The sequence below is a fragment of the Oncorhynchus kisutch genome, linkage group LG6 (assembly GCF_002021735.2).
Source record: "Oncorhynchus kisutch isolate 150728-3 linkage group LG6, Okis_V2, whole genome shotgun sequence".
In the NCBI taxonomy this organism is placed as follows: Eukaryota; Metazoa; Chordata; class Actinopteri; order Salmoniformes; family Salmonidae; genus Oncorhynchus; species Oncorhynchus kisutch.
Window position 1 is genome coordinate 30,156,628 of NC_034179.2, and position 23,770 is coordinate 30,180,397.

The following is a 23,770-nucleotide window of genomic DNA, read 5'->3' on the forward strand; positions in this document are numbered from 1 at the left end:
GTAACCCTGATACGGTCATATTTAATATAAATAGGCCTACAGTATCATATGCCTTCAATAGAAACTCATAATGCATAGTGAAACTATTGGGTATAAAACATTACAAATTGTGAGTTACAAACTTGTAATGGATGATTGTTCGGTTATTTCAAATAACAAAATATATATTGCAATGCCCTATGCCCATTCATTCTTCTCTTTCATACTCTCAATTAGACAGATCAATTCATGGTATATTGAATAGGGCTACATCTCAACTTTCTTCGTAATGGATGATAATAAGAGAGGGGGACATTACAGCATCCTCAGCCTCTGTTTACGACCGTATTTTCCGCTAGGCAGCGCTTGTATGATGGAGGCGTGAACAGCGACAAAGAGGCGAGGGAGATACAGTGAACGTGCATCTGATGAGGATTAAAAAAAGCCTGCAAGCGCTAGTGTGACTCAGTGGGTTGGTCTGAAGGAGAATACATGGACTGCACAATGCGACTGGGAAATACACCCACAGATGCCAGTGAATGCGTTCTCTATTGGATTGTTGGAGGCTGGCTGTATTGATCAGTTGATACTAGTCTGGAGATTAATTGGCGATAGGGTCGCAGACGGTTCCACCAGAATCATGCAGTGTTGGCAGCAGCCGACATGAATGACAAATAAAGGAGATATTCGCGATATTCGAGCGAACAACACAAGCACCAAGCGCAGAGGATTGTGTAGACATCTATCGGACTTGAATCAAGCCACGCATAACGTCGCCTCGGATCGGATGGACCTCCCTCGCCGTTGTTAGAAAACACGCAAACGGACTACAGAATCAAACATTGGTGAATTTGGTGAATGTAATAGATTGAAGTGTTAAAGCGTTTATTTTGTCAGGCGAGACCTGAAAAACTTCCACAATGGCTCTGGTCATGGAGCCTGTGAGCAAGTGGAGTTCGAGTCAAGTGGTGGACTGGATGAAAGGTACGCCACGGTTTTAAGATATATGTACATTAGTTGTTGGCAACCAACCTGCACACAAAATGCAGTGAAATATATATTCTCTTGACTCAAGTATAACGGCACTAAATGCGCCCACCCCGATCAATAAACAGTGCGAGGCTAGAGCCATCACTGGGGATTGGGGAAAACAAAAACACCTGCTGAACCTCAGTATATGTAGTCAATTATATAATGGCAACATACTGATATTTTATTATATTATTATATTCTATGTGGTATCTCTATACCACAAATGGAATGACATTTTCAGTAGAAATGTGGGGTGTGGAATTGGCAGTGATATAGATTTGGACCTGAGAGAATCTCAAAGCACTGGAGGATGTGTTGGTTCAGTTGGTTCAGTTCAGTTGGTTCAGTACAGTCTTTGCCTTTTAAACGGCCGATCAGAAGGGTCTGAATATTTCCATTATGGGATTAATGATCCACTGAAATTAAGGCATTGGGATGAATTTGACTCTGAAGTGAAAAAAGTATTTTTAGTAATGTAGACCTGTAGGTATTTGAAGTGTAGCATGTTAGACACTAATATATGTAAAATGACTTTAATTTCTGTAGAGGTTAGTTATAGGGAATGTAAAAGATGGATTTTGTAGAGAATATATTACTAATAGCTATTACATTCCTCTGGAGTGGATCAAGTGCATATGCTAAATATATTGATTATTTATGAACTACATCCCAAAATATTATTTCACATCTGCAATACAGCGTGTGATAATGCAGTAATAATTCAATCTTAAATGAAGACGAGAAGACAGACGATTCTTACAGTATGTGGTGCTAGTTCAGGGGATTCATATGAGAGATGTAGTGTGTGTGAGGTCATGGATCAAGGCTGGAGGTAGGCCCATGTTGTTTTGGAGAGATGCTTAACCAGATGGTGGTAAATCCCCATGTGTTGCTGAGCCACTGTGGATTGATGGAACAGCAGTTGATAAGACTATCTTTAACACACACACACATGCGCCTGTATGCACGCACGCACGCACGCACGCACACACGCAAACACACACACACACACACACACACACACACACACACACACACACACACACACACACACACACACACACACACACACACACACACACACACACTTTCCATTTGAGAGAGAGAATGTTTTCTGTTCATTCTATGGTTATTGATTCCATAGATTGTGTGTTACTGTCATGTGTTTCATGTGTATCTCATGCCTGTGTACCTCTGTGTTGATATGTATCATTATTACTGTGTATTGTGTTGGTGGTCTGTGCTGAGCAGGGTACTCATGTGGATGAGAATACCCTCGCAGTGATGCTCAAACTAATGTGTTAATTTACTTATTCATGCCTCCACACTGCCTCAACACACGCTCATTCACAGACGCAGTCACGCTCCAAACATACACAGGTGCTTGGCTGGCTGAGTCAGACATACTCCTGACTGGCTACTGGGATTAGACACAAAGCAGTTCACAAGTTCTGTAAAAGAGTACATATTAGTCTAGGTGTCTGTGTGTGTGTGCATGTGTGTGTGTGAGAGAGAGCTTTTGCTTGGAAAGACTAGTGGAACAGGAGGATTATGTAATGGAAGAGTAAGTGGGAATGGCAGAGGAGAGAGTAAAATGATAATAATGAGGAGATTCAGAGCTGATTTAGAGAAGAGAAAGAGATTGTATATTGGAAGAGATGGAGAGGAGATGAGGAAGGGAAGACATTTCAGAGGGAGGGCCCTATGGTAGCCGAGCCACATCTGATGACTAGAGCTGAGACAGGTTCTAGGCGCAAAGCCTATAGTAATGTTGATGTAAAGTGAGGGATGGAGGAATGGAGGGAGCCACAGTCACAGAGAGAATGAAAGGAAATGGAGTTTGTGTAATCTTGTCTAAGATCCATTCTTATACTCCCAGTCCCAAGGGCCCACAGCATCTCGGTCTCATCATTACCATTCAGAGGTTCCATTATTAGCATACAGCTCAGTGATATCCTGAGGCCATATAGGAGCACCCAGTGGCCTTCCCATAGTGCCACTCTCTGCATCCTCCGGTGTTTCCTGTGTCCAAGCCTCTCTACTCCATCAGCACCGACAAAGGCCTCTCCACAGAGAATACCCTTTAAATTAAGGGCGAACTGTGCTTATTTAGACATATATTGCAGTTTAAACAGCTGCAAATACTTGGTTCATGTTCGAGCTAAGTGTTTTATGAAAAGAGAAACAGTTTCATAAATTATAAATTATTTTCACACAAAACACCTGCCATACATTTGTGCTAAAGGCGATTAGTAAGATGATCATGGGGCTAGCTAAGCTCTAATGCACTGTCCAAGTAGAATCATGTTGAAAAAGACCAATCTCCTCACTTGGGTTGCATAGCATGCATATTTGATGTTTGAATATTATGAGCCATATGTTGGGTATGGGAGTGAATGTATAGCCTAGAGTATGTGTGTGCACATTTACACCATGTTTCTCTGGTTAGAGTGTGTTTATCATCTTCATTTATTTTTTATTTAACTAGGCAAGCCATTTAAGAACAAATTCTTATTTACAATGACTGCCTACCCAGGCCAAACCCTAACCTGACAAGACTGGACCAATTGTGCACCACCCTAAAGGATTCCCAATCACTGCCAGTTGTGATACAGCCTGGAATCAAACCAGGGTCTGTAGTGACACCTCTAGCCCTGAGATGCAGTGTCTTAGACCACTGCGCCACTCGGGAGCAGGTGAGCAATTAGGGTTAAGTGCCTTGCTCAAGGGCACATCACAAGATTTCCCCCCTAGTCAGCTCAGGGATTCAAACCAAGCTCGTGGATTCGAACCAGCAACCTTTCGATTACTAGTCCAACGCTCTTAACCGCCCCGTCAAACTTTATGTGAGTATGTTTTGATCTGAATGGCTGGCACCCTGCCCATGTCTCTTGACAGTGATAAAATATGTAGATTAACATAGTGCCCCTCCCCTAGAAAGCCAACTCAGTAATGTATCACAACACTAAACAGAATTTACTCACCTCAGCCTCAATTACTAGTGGATTAATAGTCTCTTAATCAGATCTCTCATTTCATCTCTCTCTGTGTCTCTTTGTGTGCTCTTCCCAGTCTGGGTGGCTGTCTGTCTCCTCCATTGATCTCATCACAAAAATAGCTCTGTTTTTTAATTAACAGAAGGCCAGGCCCGTTGATTAAGGGGGGATTTCTGGGGTAAAGCTATAGGCTAGTTTGTTATGGAGGGGTTGCTCTGCCCATTTAGATGGACGAAGCCCATCTCTGAATTGAGGTGTAATATAGATGTTTAAAGAACAAATACGTGTTTGTCCTTTAGAATGGTTTATCTGTGTGTTTATATATGTTATCTGGAGAGAGCATTCATACTTTCGACAATGTCCCTGCTTGTTTTGGTGGGTTGAAGTTTAGATGTTTTATTTCTATATCCATAACGTTTCAATTACATGTTTACTTACAGTATTGTTGTCTTGCAGCAGACTCTACTCCAAACCCCACTGCATGGTTTCTATAGCAACATGGGCATTTTTTCATTGACAAGTGGGTCTCCATTAACTTGGTAAAGAGGTGGATTTGTTAAGCCCTTAAATTGTGTACAAAGCCATGGAGCTCTCTTCTTGCAGCTTCTCCATCATTTAGCTGCCAGCTGAACTTGAGCTGAATCCTTCATTAGGTCTAGGCCCAAGAAGACATTGAGATTAAATCAAAAGGAGGAGATGAGGGCTCCACCGCCTTCTTTGTGGGAGGCAGACCAAGGGAGGAGAAAGGATAGAAAGAGTGTGAGAGAGTGGATGAGGGAGAGATGAAGAAACACTGAGATAGAGAGATGAGGGAAATGGAGCTGCTGTGCTCTGGACCAAAACACAGACAACCTGACTGGTTCTGCTTCCTCTCCAGTTCCTTCTTGTCTGTTGTATGTAAAAGTGTGTTTACATGGATGTTTGTGTGTTTATATGTTTATCTGTATTTTAGCCAATGTAAGGAATAATGGCTTCCATGACTAGGTGACCGTTAATTAACATAACACATTTACCATCCCCTGGCTTCCACACATAGCCTACAAGCCATTTTAAAAAGTCTAATAAATCCATGTAATATAGCCTCCCCCTTCACAATGAATCAACTATTTATTTTAGACAGGTCTAAAGAAGCACGATATGAAGAAAATGTAGTCTATTTCAGAAGAACAGAATAGTATACTCTTGAGTTGCCCTTATGTTAGGTCCTGATCTGGCTATGACAAATAGCTGTGGGCAACACTAGTTCATTTAGCAGACAATATTTGCTTATAATTCAATGGCATTATTTTATAGTATGAAGAATACAATTGAACAAAGTGCGCATAAGCGGCTATTCTGTGTAGAGCGGTTAACAAAGAAATAGGTACTCCTAGAGTTATTGTAACTTTAGTTGTTCTACAAACGTTGGGCTATACGTTTTGATATTTAATACATTGTAAGGCTGCATGATGAGATTCTAATGATGATTTGAAAAAAAGTCCCTTGAAAGGCACAAGGCGTACAGCGCAGGCTGTACACACCAATAGTCTTCCATTCACAATTTGTCAAGCACTTGATAATGCCTCGATTTTCACGGCGGCATCTCCTTTGTGGCCGTAATGACCCCTAAACAAATCCATGCCTTTTGCGGCCCGGAGTGCTGTGATGTGCGGTTCTCCCTGAGAGTGCTGCACAATCCGAAGCGTCTCTCACTCGCAGTGCTCTCCGTCACCTGATCGGGTCTTTCTCACAGGCTACAAGTCAGACACACCCGGGACGCAACTGCGCGCGTCCTAATCCAATTCCGAAGTGCATATTGAAGATATTGGAAGAACCGTTCACATTTACTTTTCGTCAGCCAACAAGATGAGTAGGCCTAACGAAGAGCGAAACCAATAGCCTATGTGTCACGTTCACTGTCTTCAAACTTCCTGTCATAAATGAGCCAAGGCGCAGCGTGCATGTAGTTCCACATCTTTAATAAAGTGAAACCTTCACAAAAACCAACAACAGGTAAACAGAACCCGACCGTGAAGCACACAACCACACACAGAAAATAAATAATTACCCACAACATTAGGTGGGGAAAAGGCTGCCAAAGTATGATTCCCAATCAGAGACAAGGATAGACAGCTGCCTCTGATTGGGAACCACACTCAGCCAAAAACAAAGAAATAGAAAACATAGAATGCCCACCCAAATCACACCCTGACCTAAACAAATAGAGAAATAAAAAGGCTCTCTAAGGTCAGGGCGTGACACTATGTCAATCTACTATCCTCCATAGTACAAAAGTCGACCTATTATATTCTGTTTCTGTTTGAGAAATAAATATTCTAAACATAGTATGGGACAGTTGTGGGATGCAATAGATCACAAATTATTTGAGATTCTTCAAATATCCATCCTTTGCCTTGATGGCAACTTTGCACACTCTTGGCATTCTCTCAACCAGCTTCATGAGGTAGTCACCTGAAATGCATTTCAATTAACAGATGTGCCTTTTTAAAAATTAATTTGTCAAATGTATTTCCTTCTTAATGCGTTTGAGCCAATCAGTTGTGTTGTGACAAGGTAGGGGTGGTATACAGAAGATGGCCCTATTTGGTAAAAGACCAAGTCCGTATTATGTCAAGAACAGCTCAAATAAGCAAAGAAAAACGACAGTCCATCATTCCTTTAAGACATGATGTTCAGTCAATAAGGCTCATTTCAAGAACTTTCAAAGTTTCTGTGCAGTCGCAAAAACCCTCAAGCTCTATGATGAAACAGGCTCTCATGAGGAACACCACAGGAATAGAAGACACAGAGTTACCTCTCCTGCAAAGGATACGTTCCTTAGAGTTACCAGCCTCAGAAATTACAACCCAAATAAATACTTCACAAAGTTCAAGTAACATACACATCTCAACATCAACTGTCCAGAGGAGACTGTGTGAATCAGGCCTTCATGGTCGAATTGCTGCAAAGAAACCACTACTGTAGGACACCAATTAGAAGAATAGACTTGCTTGTGCCAAGAAACACGAGAAATGGACATTAGACCGGTGGAAATTTGTTCTGGAGTCCAAATTGTAGATTTTTGGTTCCAACGGCCGTCTTTGTGAGATGCGGTGTTGGTGAACGGATGATCTCAGCATGTGTGTTTCCCATCGTAAAGCATGGAAGAGGAGGTGTTATGGTGTGGGGGTGCTTTGCTGGTGACACTGTCTGTGACTTATTTTGAATTCAAGGCACACTCAACCAGCATGATGTGTGTGTGTGTGTGTGTGTTTGTGTGTGTGTGTGTATCTGTAAGCAGTGTGTGTCAGTGCTGGAGAAATTGTGTGTCAGTGTTGAGTCCACATTTAGATAGACACTGACTGATGGTATTTGTACAGCTGTGAATTAAAGCTTTCAGAGAGGATCACTGAGATGGTGCCATCTCTGTTTTTGTATGCCAGGGGGATGGGAGGATCAATTTGAAAAGCTCCTCTATTCCTCCCCCAGGGATGAAAGGATGGAAGAATGGAAGGATGATTCTGTGTGTCCATTGGGTTTAATGTGGGACTAAATGTTTACTCTTTGACAGGCCTCTGTCAACTGTTGGTTATGAGTAGGCTGTCAACTGTTGGTTGTGAGTGGGCTGTATGTGTGTAGTAAATGCAGTGAGTGTTTGAATATGTCATGGTCTTAATAAATATATGATGTGTGTCAGTTCTGTTAATAATAGGAGGAAGGTTGTATGTAATGGTATGCGTAGGGGGAAAGGGTTGATTGTGTGTGGGTTGTATGTACCATTGTAATTTGTTGGACATCCGTGGAGGTCTGTGTAACGTGGGTGATTAAAGCCTGCCTATGGCTGGCTAAGGCTGTGTATCTCTGTGTATGTCTGTTCAGCTGTGCCCAGAACAGCACTATGTTCAGCTCTGCCACGTGTGTTCATCTTTGAGATCTCTGTGTGTCAGTTAGTATTAAACCAAGCACTGGCACACACTCAAAGGCTACAGTTTCAAAGCCCAGAAATGAGAGATGCGGAGACACTCACACACACACAGACGCACGTACGTACGCGCACACGCACGCACACACTCACATGCAGATGCATGCACACACACACTCACACACAGAGGCACACACACACTTAGAGGGAGAGAGTGAAAGAGGGGAAGTGAGAAAGAGAGAGAGAGAGAGAGAGAGAGAGAGAGAGAGAGAGAGAGAGAGAGAGAGAGAGAGAGAGAGAGAGAGAGAGAGAGAGAGAGAGAGAGAGAGAGAGAGAGAGAGAGAGAGAGAGAGAGAGAGAGAGAGAGAGAGAGAGAGAGAGAGAGAGAGAGAGAGAGAGAGAGAGAGAGAGAGAGAGAGAGAAGATGAAGTGATTGAGTCACTGTAAACCCCTCAGGACTGCAGAGCTGAACTGATAAGAGGGAGTTTCTTCACACAGCCCTGACCAGATAACATAACATCTTCACACACAATATTTAGACTGATGTCTGGAAGGGACTGAGGTTGTTGGGGCTTACATCTGAAACACACTGCCTGCGTAGGCCTTAGTTGGTCATAATAACCTGGATGGATGGATGGATGGAGTTGATACAAAGACTATTGTAACTTGAATAATATTATATTGTTTCTCAAAGTTATATGCTATTACAGTTCCTTACCAGAAACATTTTTCAATGAAACATCAAGACATGTCTATGAGGTAGTAGCAGACAGGAGCAAAGAGGAGTGAGCCAGAACAAATTCATTTATCAAATTAATATTTCCCTTTGTAATTAGTCTTCACAGCGTCATCTCGTCTCCTCTCTCTCCAGGGCTGGATGACTGTCTGCAGCAGTACATTAAGACGTTTGAGAGGGAGAAGGTGGGGGGAGATCAGCTGCTTCGTATCACTCACCAGGAGCTGGAGGACCTGGGAGTGTCCCGTATCGGACACCAGGAGCTCATCCTGGAGGCTGTGGATCTACTCTGTGCTCTGGTGAGTAGTCATGATGGAGTCAGGGGGCGCTGGTCAGGGGTTAGGGCTAGCTAGAGTTAGAGCTTATCCTAGAGGCTGTGGACCTACTCTGTGCTCTGGTGAGTATTCATGATGGAGTCAGGGGGTGCTGGTCAGGGGTTAGGGATAGCTAGAGTTAGAGCTTATCCTAGAGGCTGTGCCCTGGTGCACAGGATGTGACTCCACCCCCTTCACTCCACCCCTATTCCTCTCTAGAGTCACCACCAGGCTGTGTGGAGTCATGAATCATACAGAGAATCTACGATTTAAACAGAGATTCAATGACTCATCCAGAGGATCCATGAACCCTCCAAAGAGTGTGAATCAAGTCAGAAAATCAGAGAACCATCCAGAGACTCACCAACTGAAGTAGCTTTTTAGTCCAAGCCTAGGCGTAATCTGTGTCTGGGAAGTCAGGTTTTGGTGTTTAATCTGTTTTGCTTAGAAGTTTTTGGACATAGTGAAGACCCCTTTTATAGAGGTCAGACAGGCAGCTGGTGGGGACAGTGCTTAACTGTAAGAGTCTTTACAGCTTAGGAGTACAGTGCTAGGATATGTTGAAGCATTTTTGCTCTGACAGCATTTCAGACTCTTGTTCAATCTTATACGTTTTATTTTGCCTGACGTCTGTGTCAATCTTAGGAGATATCATTTTATAATCCCCTTTAGGTTGCATTTTCTTTCTGATTATTGATAATTAATTATTAGTTGCCACCTTCACAGCTGGCTAAACTTCTGATTTAGGCTGATAGTGTTGCGTTAGACCAGGTAATTACCCTGTTTGTCAGTTCACTTCCACTGGTCCTTGTGTATGCTGGAGGGATAGTCACTCACTGAAATTGATTCCAGAGAAAATAAACACACACACATACTGTACAATCACACCACCCCACACACAGACGCAAAACAATACACAGCTTCTAGGGTGGTTTGGGTGGGTGTGACACGTGGATGATAGAGAGTGATGACCAAGAGAATAGAACAGATAGAGAGAAAGAGGGGGAGAGAGAGGAAGAAAGAGAGGATAGAGAGTGCAAGCAGAGATTGAGTGGGTGAGATTAATGGGACTAAAGGGAAACGAGTGACGCGTAAAGAGGAGGTGGGATGGAGAGTGGGAAGGAGTGATGTAGAGAGAGAGGAGATAGAGAGGAGGGGACGGAGAGTTAGGAGACAGAGGTCACAGATGTTATCTGAAGCCCACTCATCCTCCATAGCCATATGGGTAAGCCTCGTCTTCACTCCCAAAGCCCCTTATGTAACTGGGATTTGGTTAAATCAGTCCGTCAGGCATGCTGTATTAAATATGATTACTCATCGGCCAGCCCCCATCCAAGAAACCCTGGTGTTGCGACTTCACTTTCATCTGATGACTGTTATTTATCTAATCAACTAACTATGCAACAATTAACTAATTAGGATTTGAGGCACCACGAGAGCGGTTCTTTAAAGAGTAACCATCTCCCAAATTAAACCCTTAAGGTCTTTACCTATCACATACATAAATAATCAACTTATTAATCATAACCCCGTATCATATCATCATTCTGAACAGTCATAACCTCCTTGCATCTGCAAAAACCTGGGCCTTACTTATGATTCAGTACTACACAAATTGATTTAATTATTTATTTACTAGCTAACTAAATGATAACACAGGATAAACATACACAATACATTAGAAACAGGTCCCTAGCGACTGACAACAATATGGCTGCTTGCTACAAAAGAAATGGAGAGGGTGAGAAAGAGAGACAGAGACACTTAACGTTGGTCAATTTAGAAACTACTCTCACAGTAATCATATACTTTGCACACGAACCGCCGCCCGCTTGGAGTAAGAAATCATGAATGTATTTACGTGAAAATGCCTTGGTTCGCCGTGTATCTCTCCTAACCGGGCCGCCTTGGAAAGGGGGTTGGACCTTTTCACGGCACGCTTCTAAGGCTCTGATTTCCAAAAGGGTTTTCTCTGTTGCTCTCCTCTGCTTGTCGTCCGGTATCCGGTGACTTGTCGTTTAGTCCTGAACAGAACTACAAGTTCATTTTCCTTCCATTCGCTCTGGAAGAAGCTTCTTTGAAGATAGGCTAGCCAGCCGTGTTGATGGTGCCCAATGGAGTAATGGGAGTAGCGTACTACGATGGCTTGAAAAGAGTAGTATAGTGGTCCCACTTAAGTTCACTTTTCTAGATACTTTACTTAGGACAGCTAGCAGTGATTGTCCGGAAGGTAACTTCATCGTCTCTTCCTCGTGTTAAGATTCAGAGCTCAAACCACTTTAAACGTGAGTTCATTCAAAAGGGGCGGTTCCGTCAGGCTGACACGCTCTCTGACCTCACTCAAGGAGGCGGTGACTACTTACTGTGCACAGTTATAGAAACAATTTTTTCTTACAGTTTCTAAAATCACAACCCGCTCTTAGCAAAAATACTTTCATTATTTTTCATATAGCATACACAAGGCAGAGAATGGAAACTTCATTCATGTAGTGTGTATAATTTTCAAGTTACAGTATTTCCTTTATAACATTTTTAATGACATCACAAATGACATTAGTGTTCTTTTAGGTCGCCTCTGTCCATTCCCAACGTTCAATGTTAGAAAAATTGTTCCAGTAGTTACTTTTGAACGTGTTAGAGTTTCGGCTAGAAAAGTCTTTCCTTGGGGGAATTTGGAGAGGGATGTCTGAGTGTTCTGTCCTTGATTTACAACAGGACGTGAGGTGTTAACCCCCACATACAGGTGAGAGGGGGTCTGCTTTAAGTTATTTATTGCAAAGCTGATCTGACCTATTTGGATCCTCACAGGACAGTCATGACACTGGCATGACAGAAGCCCACAGACCTCCACGTACATAGGGGGCATTGTGGGTAGTGCATAATGAGTGTTCTGGTTTCCCCACACATGCGAGGTGACAGCTGGAGGGAGAGTGGGGGTGTGTCTGATGGATCGCTGGTTCTGTTAGATCCTCACATGTTTGTCACACAGCGAGGCAGGCGTAAGCAGGCGGGCAGGAATCCCTATGAGCCCCTGCCAGTACGACTGACTTTTTATTTACCACACTTTTAATCCCTGTACTTTCATTGCCTGCATGGAAAGAAACGTTACAGTGAATTATTTGTTTATGCCACAATCACTTCCTTTGAACGACAGTGTGAACAGTGCTTACGCACAAGGGAGTTTAGGGAGCGTTTTTATAATTACCGTAGACTTGTTTATCTCAACAACATTATCATACAGTATATTTACAGCTCTTGGGGAAGGTTATACCTAATACGTTTTTTTGCACTATTTGTTAGAGCCTGTAAGTAAGCATTTCACTGTAAGGTCTACACCTGTTGTATTCGGAGCACGTGACAAATAAACTTTGATTTGATTTGAGTAGCCTTTCATTTTCTCTTTTAGTTGCCTTCACATGTACAGGATGTGACTCACTGGTTAGTGTGCACTCATTCTTCACACACTATAGTGAAGATCTCCTTTGGTGAAATGCACCTGTGGCAGTCGACTTCCTGTAATTGTGTATAATATTGGCTGTGACATTGCTTTTGCTTTTTTGAAATTTATATCTACAGGGTAAAACCACTTGAGACCCATTGAGACACAACATCACCTCTTTCTGAGGGTTCTGTAGAAACATAAAACAACAGAAAGCATCAACAATCCCATGTAAATTATAACGACAACAAGAATCGACCAAAACTAAAAAAATAATGTTCCCTCTCCTCTCTCTCTTTCTCACTCAGAACTACGGTTTGGAGACAGAGAATCTGAAGACTCTATCCCATAAGCTTAATGCCTCAGCCAAGAACCTGCAGAACTTCATCACAGGGCGGCGTCGCAGTGGTCACTATGACGGCCGTGCCGCCCGCAAGCTGCCCAATGACTTCCTCACCTCTGTGGTGGACCTCATCGCTGCAGCCAAGAGCCTGCTGGCATGGCTGGATAGGTGAGATTTGCAATGAGCTACAGTACACACACAATCACACGCATACATGCTCAGGCACACTATTCTACCCAGACTAGTTTCATAGGTTGCTTTTCAAATCACACACTTCTCTATGTAGTGCACTACTTTTGCCTCAACCCATAGGGTGTGTCATGTCTCTGAATTCTTTAATATGACATGCTATTTTATCAAATCGATTACCTAACATGAATTGATTACGTGATTGAATTAAATCATGCAACAAAAATGTACTCTTTAATAACCTGGGGCACCACGGAAGTATTAGTTTATATAGTTAGTTAGTTAGTATAGTTTGTTAGTTTACATAGTAATTATTCTTGACCTAATATCAGTCTTATCTGAATGTCGTAAAATTCTTGGTTATCTGCACGAACCCAGACTTTACTTATGAATCATCCATACACAAATTGGCTCAATTATTTACTTACTAACTAATTCAACAATTACAGAATGTACAATACATAATAACATTAAACAGTAAATTCCGTCCCTAGTGGACTGAACAAAAACAGTTTGGTTATAACATGATAGATTCAGAGAGAAGAGAAAGGGGGTTTGGAAGGAAGACTAAGGAACATGAGTCTCTATTGGACCTGGAAAGCTATTCTCACATAAATACAGTGCCTTGCGAAAGTATTCGGCCCCCTTGAACTTTGCGACCTTTTGCCACATTTCAGGCTTCAAACATAAAGATATAAAATTCAGTCTCTCGATGTGCAAAACTGATAGAGACATACCCCAAGCGACTTACAGCTGTAATCGCAGCAAAAGGTGGCGCTACAAAGTATTAACTTAAGGGGGCTGAATAATTTTGCACGCCCAATTTTTCAGTTTTTGATTTGTTAAAAAAGTTTGAAATATCCAATAAATGTCATTCCACTTCATGATTGTGTCCCACTTGTTGTTGATTCTTCACAAAAAAATACAGTTTTATATCTTTATGTTTGAAGCCTGAAATGTGGCAAAAGGTCGCAAAGTTCAAGGGGGCCGAATACTTTCGCAAGGCACTGTACATATGCCACTAACGATAGCTCATTGGGAAAAGCAATGCATTGTATTTACGTGAAGCTGGCTTCGATAGTAGAGCTGGTGAGGCTCTGGTTTGCACAGTCGATGTCGCCATTGTCCTTTGTAGATTCTTCCGGGTCGTCGTGTGAGAGTTTCACGTGGTCTGAGAGGTTCATCTCACTCTGGAGATTCGTCTACGTCAGTCAGTGTTCTCGTATTAGATTTGCTACCTTTCCAGCTACAGTCTGTTAGGCTGTCATCTAGGACTCACTTCTTGAGTGATCAATAGAGTAGTTATACTGGACGGGCAGGCAGGTATGGGCAGCGATCGGTTGAAGAACATGCATTTAGTTTTACTTGCATTTAAGAGCAGTTGGAGGCCACTGATGGAGAGTTGTATGGCATTGAAGCTCATCTGGAGGTTAGTTAACGCAGCGATAAAAGAAGGGCCAGAAATATACAGAATGGTGATGTCTGTGTAGAGTTGGATCAGAGAATCACCTGCAGCAAGAGCGACATCATTGATGTATACAGAGAAGAGAGTCAGCCCGAGAATTGAATCCTGTGGCACCCCTATAGAGACTGCCAGAGGTCTGGACAACAGGCCCTCTGATTTGACACACTGAACTCTGTCTGCAAAGTAGTTGGTGAACCAGGCGAGGCAGTCATTAGAAAAACCAAGGCTATTGAGTCTGCCGATAAGAATACGGTGATTGACAGAGTCGAAAGTCTTGGCCAGGTCGATGAATACAGCTGCACGGGATTATCTCTTATCGATGGCGGTTATGATATCGTTTAGGACCTTGAGCGTGGGTGAGGTGCACCCATGACCAGCTCAGAAACCAGATTGCATAGCGGAGAAGGTATGGTGGGATTCTAAATGGTCGGTGATCGGTTTGTTAACTTGGCTTTCGAAGACCTTAGAAAAGAAGGGTAGGATAGATATAGGTCTGTAGCAGTTTGGGTATAGAGTGACTCCCCCTTTGAAGAGGGGGATGAACACGGCAGCTTTCCAATCTTTGGGGATCTCAGATGATACGAAAGAGAGGTTGAACAGGCTAGTAATAGGGGTTGCAACAATTTTGGCAGATAATTTTAGAATGAGAGGGTCCAGATTGTCTAGCCCGTCTGATTTGTAGGGGTCCAGATTTTGCAGCTCTTTCAGAACATCAGGTATCTGGATATGGATGAAGTGGGAAATGGGGGAGGCTTGGGCAAATTGCTGTGGGGGGTGCAGGGCTGTTGACCAGGGTAGGGGTAGCCAGGTGGAAAGCATGGCCAGCCGTAGATAAATGCTTATTGAAATTCTCAATTATTGTGGATTTATCGGTGGTGACAGTGTTTCCTAGCCTCATTGCAGTGGGCAGCTGGGAGGAGATGCTCTTATTCTCCATGGACTTTACAGTGTCCCAGAACGTTTTGGAGTGTGTGCTACAGGGTGCAAATTTCTGTTTGAAAAAGCTAGCCTTTGCTTTTCTAACTGCCTGTGTATATTGGTTTCTAACTTCCCTGAAAAGTTGCATATCACGGGGGCTATTCGATGCTAATGCAGTACACCACAGGATGTTTTTGTGCTGGTCAAGGGCAGTCTGGTCTGTAGTGAACCAAGGGCTATATCTGTTCCTGGGTTTGCATTTTTTTAGATGGGGCATGCTTTTTTAAGATGGTGAGGAAGGCACTTTTAAAGAATAACCAGGCATCCTCTACTGACGGGATGAGGTCAATATCCTTCCAGGATACCCGGGGTAAGTCGATTAGAAAGGCCTGCTCGCTGAAGTGTTTTAAGGAGTATTTAGGTCACCTAGCAGCACGAGTTTAGGTCACCTAGCAGCACGAGCTCTGAAGATAGATGGGGGGCAATCAATTCACATATGTTGTCCAGGGCACAGCTGGGGGCAGAGCGTGGTCTTTTGCAAGCGGCAACGGTGAGAGACTTGTTTCTGAAAAGGTGGATTTTTAAAAGTAGAAGCTCAAATTGTCTGGGTACTGACCTGGATGGTAAGACAGAACTCTGCAGGCTATCTCTGCAGTAGGTTACAACTCCACCCCGTTAGGCAGTTCTATCTTGTTCGGAGATTTTGCTGGTCTTCCTAAGCCAGGATTCAGACACAGCTAGGACATCCGGGGTTGGCAGAGTGTGCTAAAGCAGTGAATAAAACAAACTTAGGGAGGAGGCTTCTTATGTTAACATGCATGAAACCAAGGCTTTTACGGATACAGACAAATGAGAGCACCTGGGGAATACATCACCAGAGGAACAGAGGAGGAGTAGGATAAGGGTACAGCTAAAGGCTATAAGAACTGGTCGTTCTAGTACGTTCGGAACAGAGAGTAAAAGAAGCAGGTTTCTGAGCACGGTAGAATAGATTCAAGTCATAATGTGCAGACAAAGGTATGGTAGGATGTGAATACAGTGTAGGTAAACCTAGGCATTGAGTGACCCTTGTCCCTAGAAACATAATTTAAACCAGGTGAGGTCACCGCATTTGTGAGAGATGGAACTAAAGGGTTAGCTAAGGCATATTGAGCAGGGCTAGAGGCCCTACAGTGAAATAAGACAATAATCACTAACCAAAAAAGCAATGGACAAGGCATATTGACATTAGGGAGAGGCATGCGTAGCAGTGTGATCCTAGGGGTCCAGTGAGTTGCTAGGCGGGCTGGAGACACTGCAATTCAGACAGATAGTGGGCCGGGGCTAGCAAGCTAGCAGAGGGGCCTTAGAGGGACGTCGCGACGGAATACGTTTTTATGTAGCCCCCTCGTGCAGTTACTTCGGCAGACCTGTCGTGATGGATCAGCATGACTCCGTGTAGTAAAAGCATACAGGCCAATTGGCAAAATAGCTATAGTGGCCCAAGAAATTGGTCAATGGGCCTCTTCAGCTAACAGTCCGATATGCTCTAGACAGCTAGCGGGCCGCTGCTAGCAGGCTAGCAGATGGGCATTCAGGGGACGTCGCGACGGAGGAGCCTGTTGAAAACCCCCCTCGGGCAGATTACGTTGGAAGTCCAGTCGTGATGGATCGGCGGGGCTTCGTATCGGCAGTAAAAGGGGTCCAACCCATTTGGCAAAAAAAGGTATTGTAGCCCAAGGAGTGGCTGATGGACCTCTTCAGCTAGCCGGGAGATGGGCCTAGCATAGGCTAGCTCCAAGCTAGTTGGTGTTTGTTTCAGGACAGAGATGTTAGCCAGGAGAAGCCACTCGGATAGCAGCTAGCTAGCTGCGGTGATCCAGGTGAAAAGGTTCAGAGCTTGCAGTAGGAATCCGGAGATATGGAGAAAAAGAACTCCGATATGCTCTGGTTTGAATCGCGCTATGCAGGCTAAAGTTTAGCTGATGGCCGCTAGCAGTGGCTAGCTGACTACTATCTAGTAGATAGTTAGCTGGCTAGCTTCTGTTGGGGGTTCCGGTTCTAAAGTAAAGAAAATAGCAAATCCATACCACATTGGGTGAGGCGGATTGCAGGAGAGTATGTTGAAGTTGAGGAAAATAGAAAAAAAAGAAAAAAAAGAAAAATAGAAAAAGTATATGCGAAGAACAAAGATCAAAAAATATATATACATGGGACATGACAAGATGAAGACTAAGAAGTCTGACTGCTACGCTATCTTGGAATATAACTAACACTTAACACTGCATTGTTGGTTATGGGCTTGTAAGTAAGCAATTCACTGTAAAGTCTACATGTTGTATTTTGAGCATGTGACAAATAACATTTGATTTGATTTTGACCACTCAAACATGACTAAGTTCATGTCCTCACATAATTTCCATTAGCAATCAGCTGACAAACAAAAGATGAGTAAGCTTTTATGTAAGTGTTGTTTTGAGAGGTTGGCCATGAGAGAGCGTGTCTGTTAGGTGCTGCTGTTTATCCTCCTCAGGTCCTCTGTGAGATGCTGCCAGACAGTGTGTGTGTGTGTGTGTGTGTGTGTGTGTGTGTGTGTGTGTGTGTGTGTGTGTGTGTGTGTGTGTGTGTGTGTGTGTGTGTGTGTGTGTGTGTGTGTGTGTGTGTGTGTGTACGTGTGTACGTGTGTACGTGTGTGTGTGTACAAAAACATAAACGCAACATGTAAAGTGTTGGTCCTATGTTTTATGAGCTGAAATAAAAGATCCCAGAAATGTTCTGTACGCACAAAAAGCTTATTTCTTTCAAATTTTGTTTACATCCCTGTTAGTGTGCATTTCTCCATTTCCAATATAAACCATCCACCTGACAGGTGTAAAATATCAAGAAGCTTATTAAACAGCATGATCATTACACAGGTGCACCTTGTGACGTGGACAATAAAAGGCTGCTCTAAAATGTGCAGTTTTGTCACACAATAATGCCACAGATGTCTCAAGTTTTTAGGGAGCTAACTGCAGGAATGTCCACCAGAGTTGTTGCCAGGGAATTTAATGTTTATTTCTCTACCATAAGCCACCTCAAACATCTTTTTAGAGAGTGGCAGTACGTTCAACCGGCCTCACAACCGCAGAACACGTGTATGCGAGTGTTTGAAACGTTGTGAATAGAGTCCCCCATGGCGGTGGCGGGTTTATGGTATGGGCAGGCATAAGCTACGGACAACGAACACAATTGCATTTTATCGATGGTAATTTGAATGCACAGAGATACCGTGACGAGATCCTAAGGCCCATTGTTGTGCCATTCATCTGCCGCCATCACCTCATGTTTCAGCATGTTGCAAAGATCTGTACACAATTTTTGAAAGCTGAAAATGTTCCAGTTCTGCATACTCACCAGGCATGTCACCCATTGAGCATGTTTGGGATGCTCTGGATTGACGTGTATGACAGTGTATTCCAGTTCCCGACAATAACCAGCAACTTCGCACAGCCATTGAAGAGGAGTGGGACAACATTCCACAGGCCAGAATAAACCGCCTGATCAACTCTATGCGAAGGAGATGTGTCGCGTTCCATGATGCAAATGATGGTTACACCAAATACTGACTGGTTTTCTAATCCATGCCCCTTCCTATTTTGTTAAGTTTCTGTGACCAACAGATGCATATCTGTATTCCCAGTCATGTGAAATCCATAGATTAGGGCCTAATGAATTTCTTTCAATTGACTGATTTCCTTATATGAACTGTAACTCAGTAAAATCTTTGAAATTGTTGCATGTTGTGTTTATATTTTCGTTCAGTATATATTGGGACAGTGCATTTTTTTCATCTTTTGGCTCTATACTCCAAAGGTTTGGATTTAAACCCAAACAATGACTATACGGTTGAAGTGCAAACTGTCAGCTTTAATTTGAGTGTATTTTCATCCATATTGGGTGAACCGTTCCGAAATTACGGCACTCTTTGTACATAGTCCCCACATTTTAGGACACCAAAGGTTTTGGGACAAATTTAATTACAGTATATGTGTTTTCAAGTAATAAAAAGTTACGTTTTTGGTCCCATATTCATACCACGCAATGACTACATCAAGCTTCTAACTACAAATTTGTTGGATGCATTTACTGTTTGTTTTGTTTGTGTTTCAGATTATTTTGTGCCAAATAGAAATAAATGGTAAATAATGTTTTGTGTCACTTTTATTGTAAATAAGAATAGAATGATATTTGTGCGTCTGTAACATTCTCACTGATCATTATTCAGTATTAATTCAGGATTATCCGTAACCATGGTAGCATCCACATTAATGTAGACGTGTTTAGAAACATATTTGTTCTTAACTGACTTGCCTAGTTAAATAAATGTTAAATGAAAAAAAAGAAGTGTGAATTTGTCCCAAAACATATGGTCCCATAAAATGGGGGAACTATGCACTGAAAGTGCTGTAATTGATAAACGGTTCACACGATATGGATAAAAATACCCTCATATTAAAGTTGACAGTATGCACTTTAACATTGTTTTATTAAAAATCCAAACTTTTGGAGTATAGAGCCAAAAGAAGAAAATAACTAGGGAGGGCACTGTAGATGCCTGTCATTGTCATATATAATATGGCACACGATATACACTTCATACTCACCCACATGTATTGTCCAGCCAAAGGGATTAGAATGAAGAATGATCTAATGGTTAATTCCAGGTGCTACTTCTTTTTCAGGTCTCCGTTCGCAGCAGTGGCAGACTACTCCATGACAAGAAACAATGTGATTCAGCTGTGTCTAGAGCTCACCACGATTGTACAGCAGGTAAGCCATCAAACACAGTTCCATATACAGCTGTACCACGAGCTAGAATTACCACCGTTACTGTTTCCCAAAACTGGGTTATAAACAAACATTTCTCAAAGGCCTTTTTTCAATTAAGTTAGTCAACACAGGAGCTGTGTGCTCTGCTCTGCTATTGGAAATTACTATATGTGTCATCATGCCCATGGAGAGAGGACAGCCTCTGGCTACTCAAATGTAGCCTTACCTTTTGTAAAGAGCATGACGGTCTGCATGCCTACCATACAGTATGTGTGCACGCTGGGAGGATGTATTTCTCTGTGTTGCTCTAATTCATACTGCGGGAACAGTGCTGAGGTGTTCCAATAGATATAAATAGGGGAAGGCTGGCACTGTGTAGAGGCATCCATCTTCACTAGAGCAGGACATGATGCTGTAGGGGAAGGGCTGCAGGGAGGGAGGGAGTGTTAGTTCAGCCCTGGGTCCTGCAGGGATTGGCACAAGGACAGGCAGGCACATACGAGAGGCAGTGGTGGAGGACGCACCCCCGCAGTCCACCCAAAAGCTCAAGACCCCCCAGATAGCAAATTAACACATCATAAGCCATAGCAAAATGTTTAGAATTACAGGAACATAGCTTTAAAACTGCAACATTTTCTCTCAGCCTCATGGATTTATTTTAGGATAGCATGTTAGCTATGAAACTGCACATTTTTCTCTCAGCCTCATGGCAAAATGTATAGAATTGCATGAGATTAGTTAGGGGGGGGGGCTTGCTTAGACCTTGCAGGGGGCCTCGCGAAACGGTGCTATGCCACTTAGGAGAGGGTCTGGTCAAAGGCTGGGGAGGTGCTCCAAAAGAGCAGCAGGTATTGCAGCGGAGATTTCATCCGTGTGTGGCTGTCCTTAGAGTCTATCTGATGGCAGAGAGATATCGCCTGTAGAGAGAGAGAGAAGGAGTGGAGAGAGGTAGCGAGGGATGCAGGCCCCGTAAGGGCAGAGTGACTCACGGTGGACTGTTTGTGTGTGTGTGTGTGTGTGCTGAACCTCTCTGTTCTTTGCAAATAGCCACTTTGTTATAACTGGAATAATAATCACTTCTCTGACACATTGTCCTGTGGTGACCTCTGCCTCTCCATCTCCCTCTGCATTTCAGGACTGTTCTGTGTATGAGACCGAAAATAAGATTCTGCATGTGGTGAGTGGGCCCACTTATTTCAATTCCCTTCAACACATCCAAACAGAATTAGAATCCCCATAATTTAGTTACTGGCTGGTGACTCATCCCTAATCGATCTAAAATCACTGTTCACTCTTTTCCCCTTACCACCACCTTCCCTTTTCCAGTGTAAGACTCTATCTGGAGTGTGTGATCACATCATCTCTCTGTCCTCTGACCCGATGGTGTCTCAGTCAGCCCATTTGGAGGTAGTTCAGCTGGCCAACATCAAGTCTACTGAGGGACTGGTAAGACCCCAATTACTCAGGCATACAGTACATACTAGGTATTGCGCCTTGTACTTATTTTCTCTCTCTCACACAAATACAAAACAGGCACTCTTTCTGGGTAATAGATCAATATTATGGGTAACTCTTATAACCAGTGCATTCGGATAGTAATTCAGACCCCTTGACTTTTTCCACATTTTGTTATGTTACAGCCTTATTGTAAAATATATTACATTACTTTTTTCAATCTACACACAATACCCCATAACAAAGCTAAAACAGGTTTTTAGAAATGTTTGCAAAAAAAAAAAAAAAAAAAACAGAAATACCTTATTTACATAAGTATTCAGACCCTTTGCTATGAGACTCGAAATTGAGCTCAGGTGCATCCTGTTTGCATTGATCATCCTTGAGATGTTTCTACAACTTAATTGGAGTTGACCTGTGGTAAATTCAATTGATTGGACATGATTTGGAAAGTCACATACCGGTCTATATAAGGTCCCACAGTTGATATTGCATGTCAGAGCAAAAACCAAGCCATGAGGTTGAAGGAATTGTCCGTAGAGCTCCGAGACAGGATTGTATCAAGGCACATATCTGGGGAAGGGTACCAACACATTTCTGCAGCATTGAAGGTCCCCAAGGACACAGTGGCCTTCATCATTCTTAAAAGTTTGGAACCACCAAGACTCTTTCTAGAGCTGGCCGCCTGGCCAAACTGAGCCATCGGGGGAGAAGGGCCTTGGCCAGGGAGGTGACCAAGAACCCAATGGCCACTCTGACAGAGCTCCAGAGTTCCTCTGTGGAGATGGGAGAACCTTCCAGAGGGACAACCATCTCTGCAGCACTCCACCAATCAGGCCTTTATTCCAAACGGAAGCCACACCTCAGTAAAAGGCACATGACAGCCCGCTTGGAGTTTGCCAAAAGGCACCTAAAGGACTCATAAACAAGATTCTCAGGTCTGATGAAACCAAGATTGAACTCTTTGATCTGAATGCCAAGCGTCACATCTGGAGGAAACCTGGCATTATCCCCAAGGTGTAGCATGGTGGTGGTAGCATCATGCTGTGGAGATGTTTTTCAGCAGCATGGACTGGGAGACTAGTCAGGATCGAGGGAAAGATGAATGGAGCGAAGTACAGAAATCATTGATGAAAACCTGCTCCAGAGCACTGAGGACCTCAGACTGGGGCATAATTTCACCTTCCAACAGGACAATGACCCTAAGCACACAGCCAAGACGACACAGGAGTGGCTTCTGGACAATTCTCTGAATGCTCTTGAGTGGTCCAGCCAGATTGCGGAATTTAACCTTATCGAACATCTCTGGAGAAACCTGAAAATAGCTGTGTAAATATCTGTGAAAATAGCTGTGCCAACCTGACAGAGCTTGAGAGGATCTGCAGAGAAGAATGTGAGAAACTCCCCAAAAACAGGTATGCCAAGCTTGTAGTGTCATACCCAAGAAGAATCGAGGCTGTAATTGCTGCCAAAGGTGCTTCAACAAAGTATTGAGTAAAGAGTTTGAATATTTATGTAAATGTGTTTTTTTCAATTCTAAAAAGCTGTTTTTGCTTTGTTATTATGGAGTATTGTGTGTAGATTGATGGGTGGGGGGAACAATTTAATCAATTTTAGAATAAGGCTGTAAGGTAACAAAATGTGGAAAAAGTGAAGGCGTCTGAATACTTTCCGAGTACACTGTATTTACTTAGTAGATTTCTCCTGTACAATATGTGGACATAAACTGTTATCTAAAACCTCCATGTTTGCTCTGACTTGCACTTAGATATGACTGTCCTGCTTGGGGCTGTAAGCTCCCACCCCCACACACAAACATATGCACAGGCCACACAGAGGGCCACAGAGCTTTTCACATACAGTACAGTCAATATAACCTGAACAGAGGAGTGGGCCGAATGGGATAAAAATAAACCTCTTACTCTCATCTCACTCAGACTGAAATGCACTGAGTGTGTGTGTTTGTGTGTGTGTGTGTGTGTGTGTGTCTGTGTGTCTATTTGTTATGCACTTACAGCCCATCAAAGGGCAGGCTTGAGCATTTTAGTATGTTTGTCTGTTTGCCTCTACGATTGACAGGGACCGATTGAATATTTACGATATGGATTTACGGAGATGTTATATGTTTCTTTTAAACTGAATTAATTTCTGTGTCTGTGTTTGTTATGTACTGCATATGGATGTATGAACTTGTCAGGATATGGCTGTAAGC

At 42.9% G+C, this 23,770-nt stretch overlaps 1 protein-coding gene across 1 annotated transcript in view; it reads left to right on the forward strand.

Moving 5' to 3' along the window:
- Nucleotides 1-436: 436 nt before the first annotated feature.
- Nucleotides 437-23,770, forward strand: part of LOC109892670 (connector enhancer of kinase suppressor of ras 2-like) — a 52,502-nt gene continuing 29,168 nt past the window's right edge. The window contains exons 1-6 of the mRNA XM_031826572.1: nucleotides 437-963; nucleotides 8,780-8,943; nucleotides 12,706-12,908; nucleotides 20,016-20,103; nucleotides 21,239-21,280; nucleotides 21,430-21,549. Coding sequence (XP_031682432.1) covers nucleotides 900-963; nucleotides 8,780-8,943; nucleotides 12,706-12,908; nucleotides 20,016-20,103; nucleotides 21,239-21,280; nucleotides 21,430-21,549 — 681 coding nt within the window. The 5' untranslated portion in view covers nucleotides 437-899. The remainder of the gene's footprint in view (nucleotides 964-8,779; nucleotides 8,944-12,705; nucleotides 12,909-20,015; nucleotides 20,104-21,238; nucleotides 21,281-21,429; nucleotides 21,550-23,770) is intronic.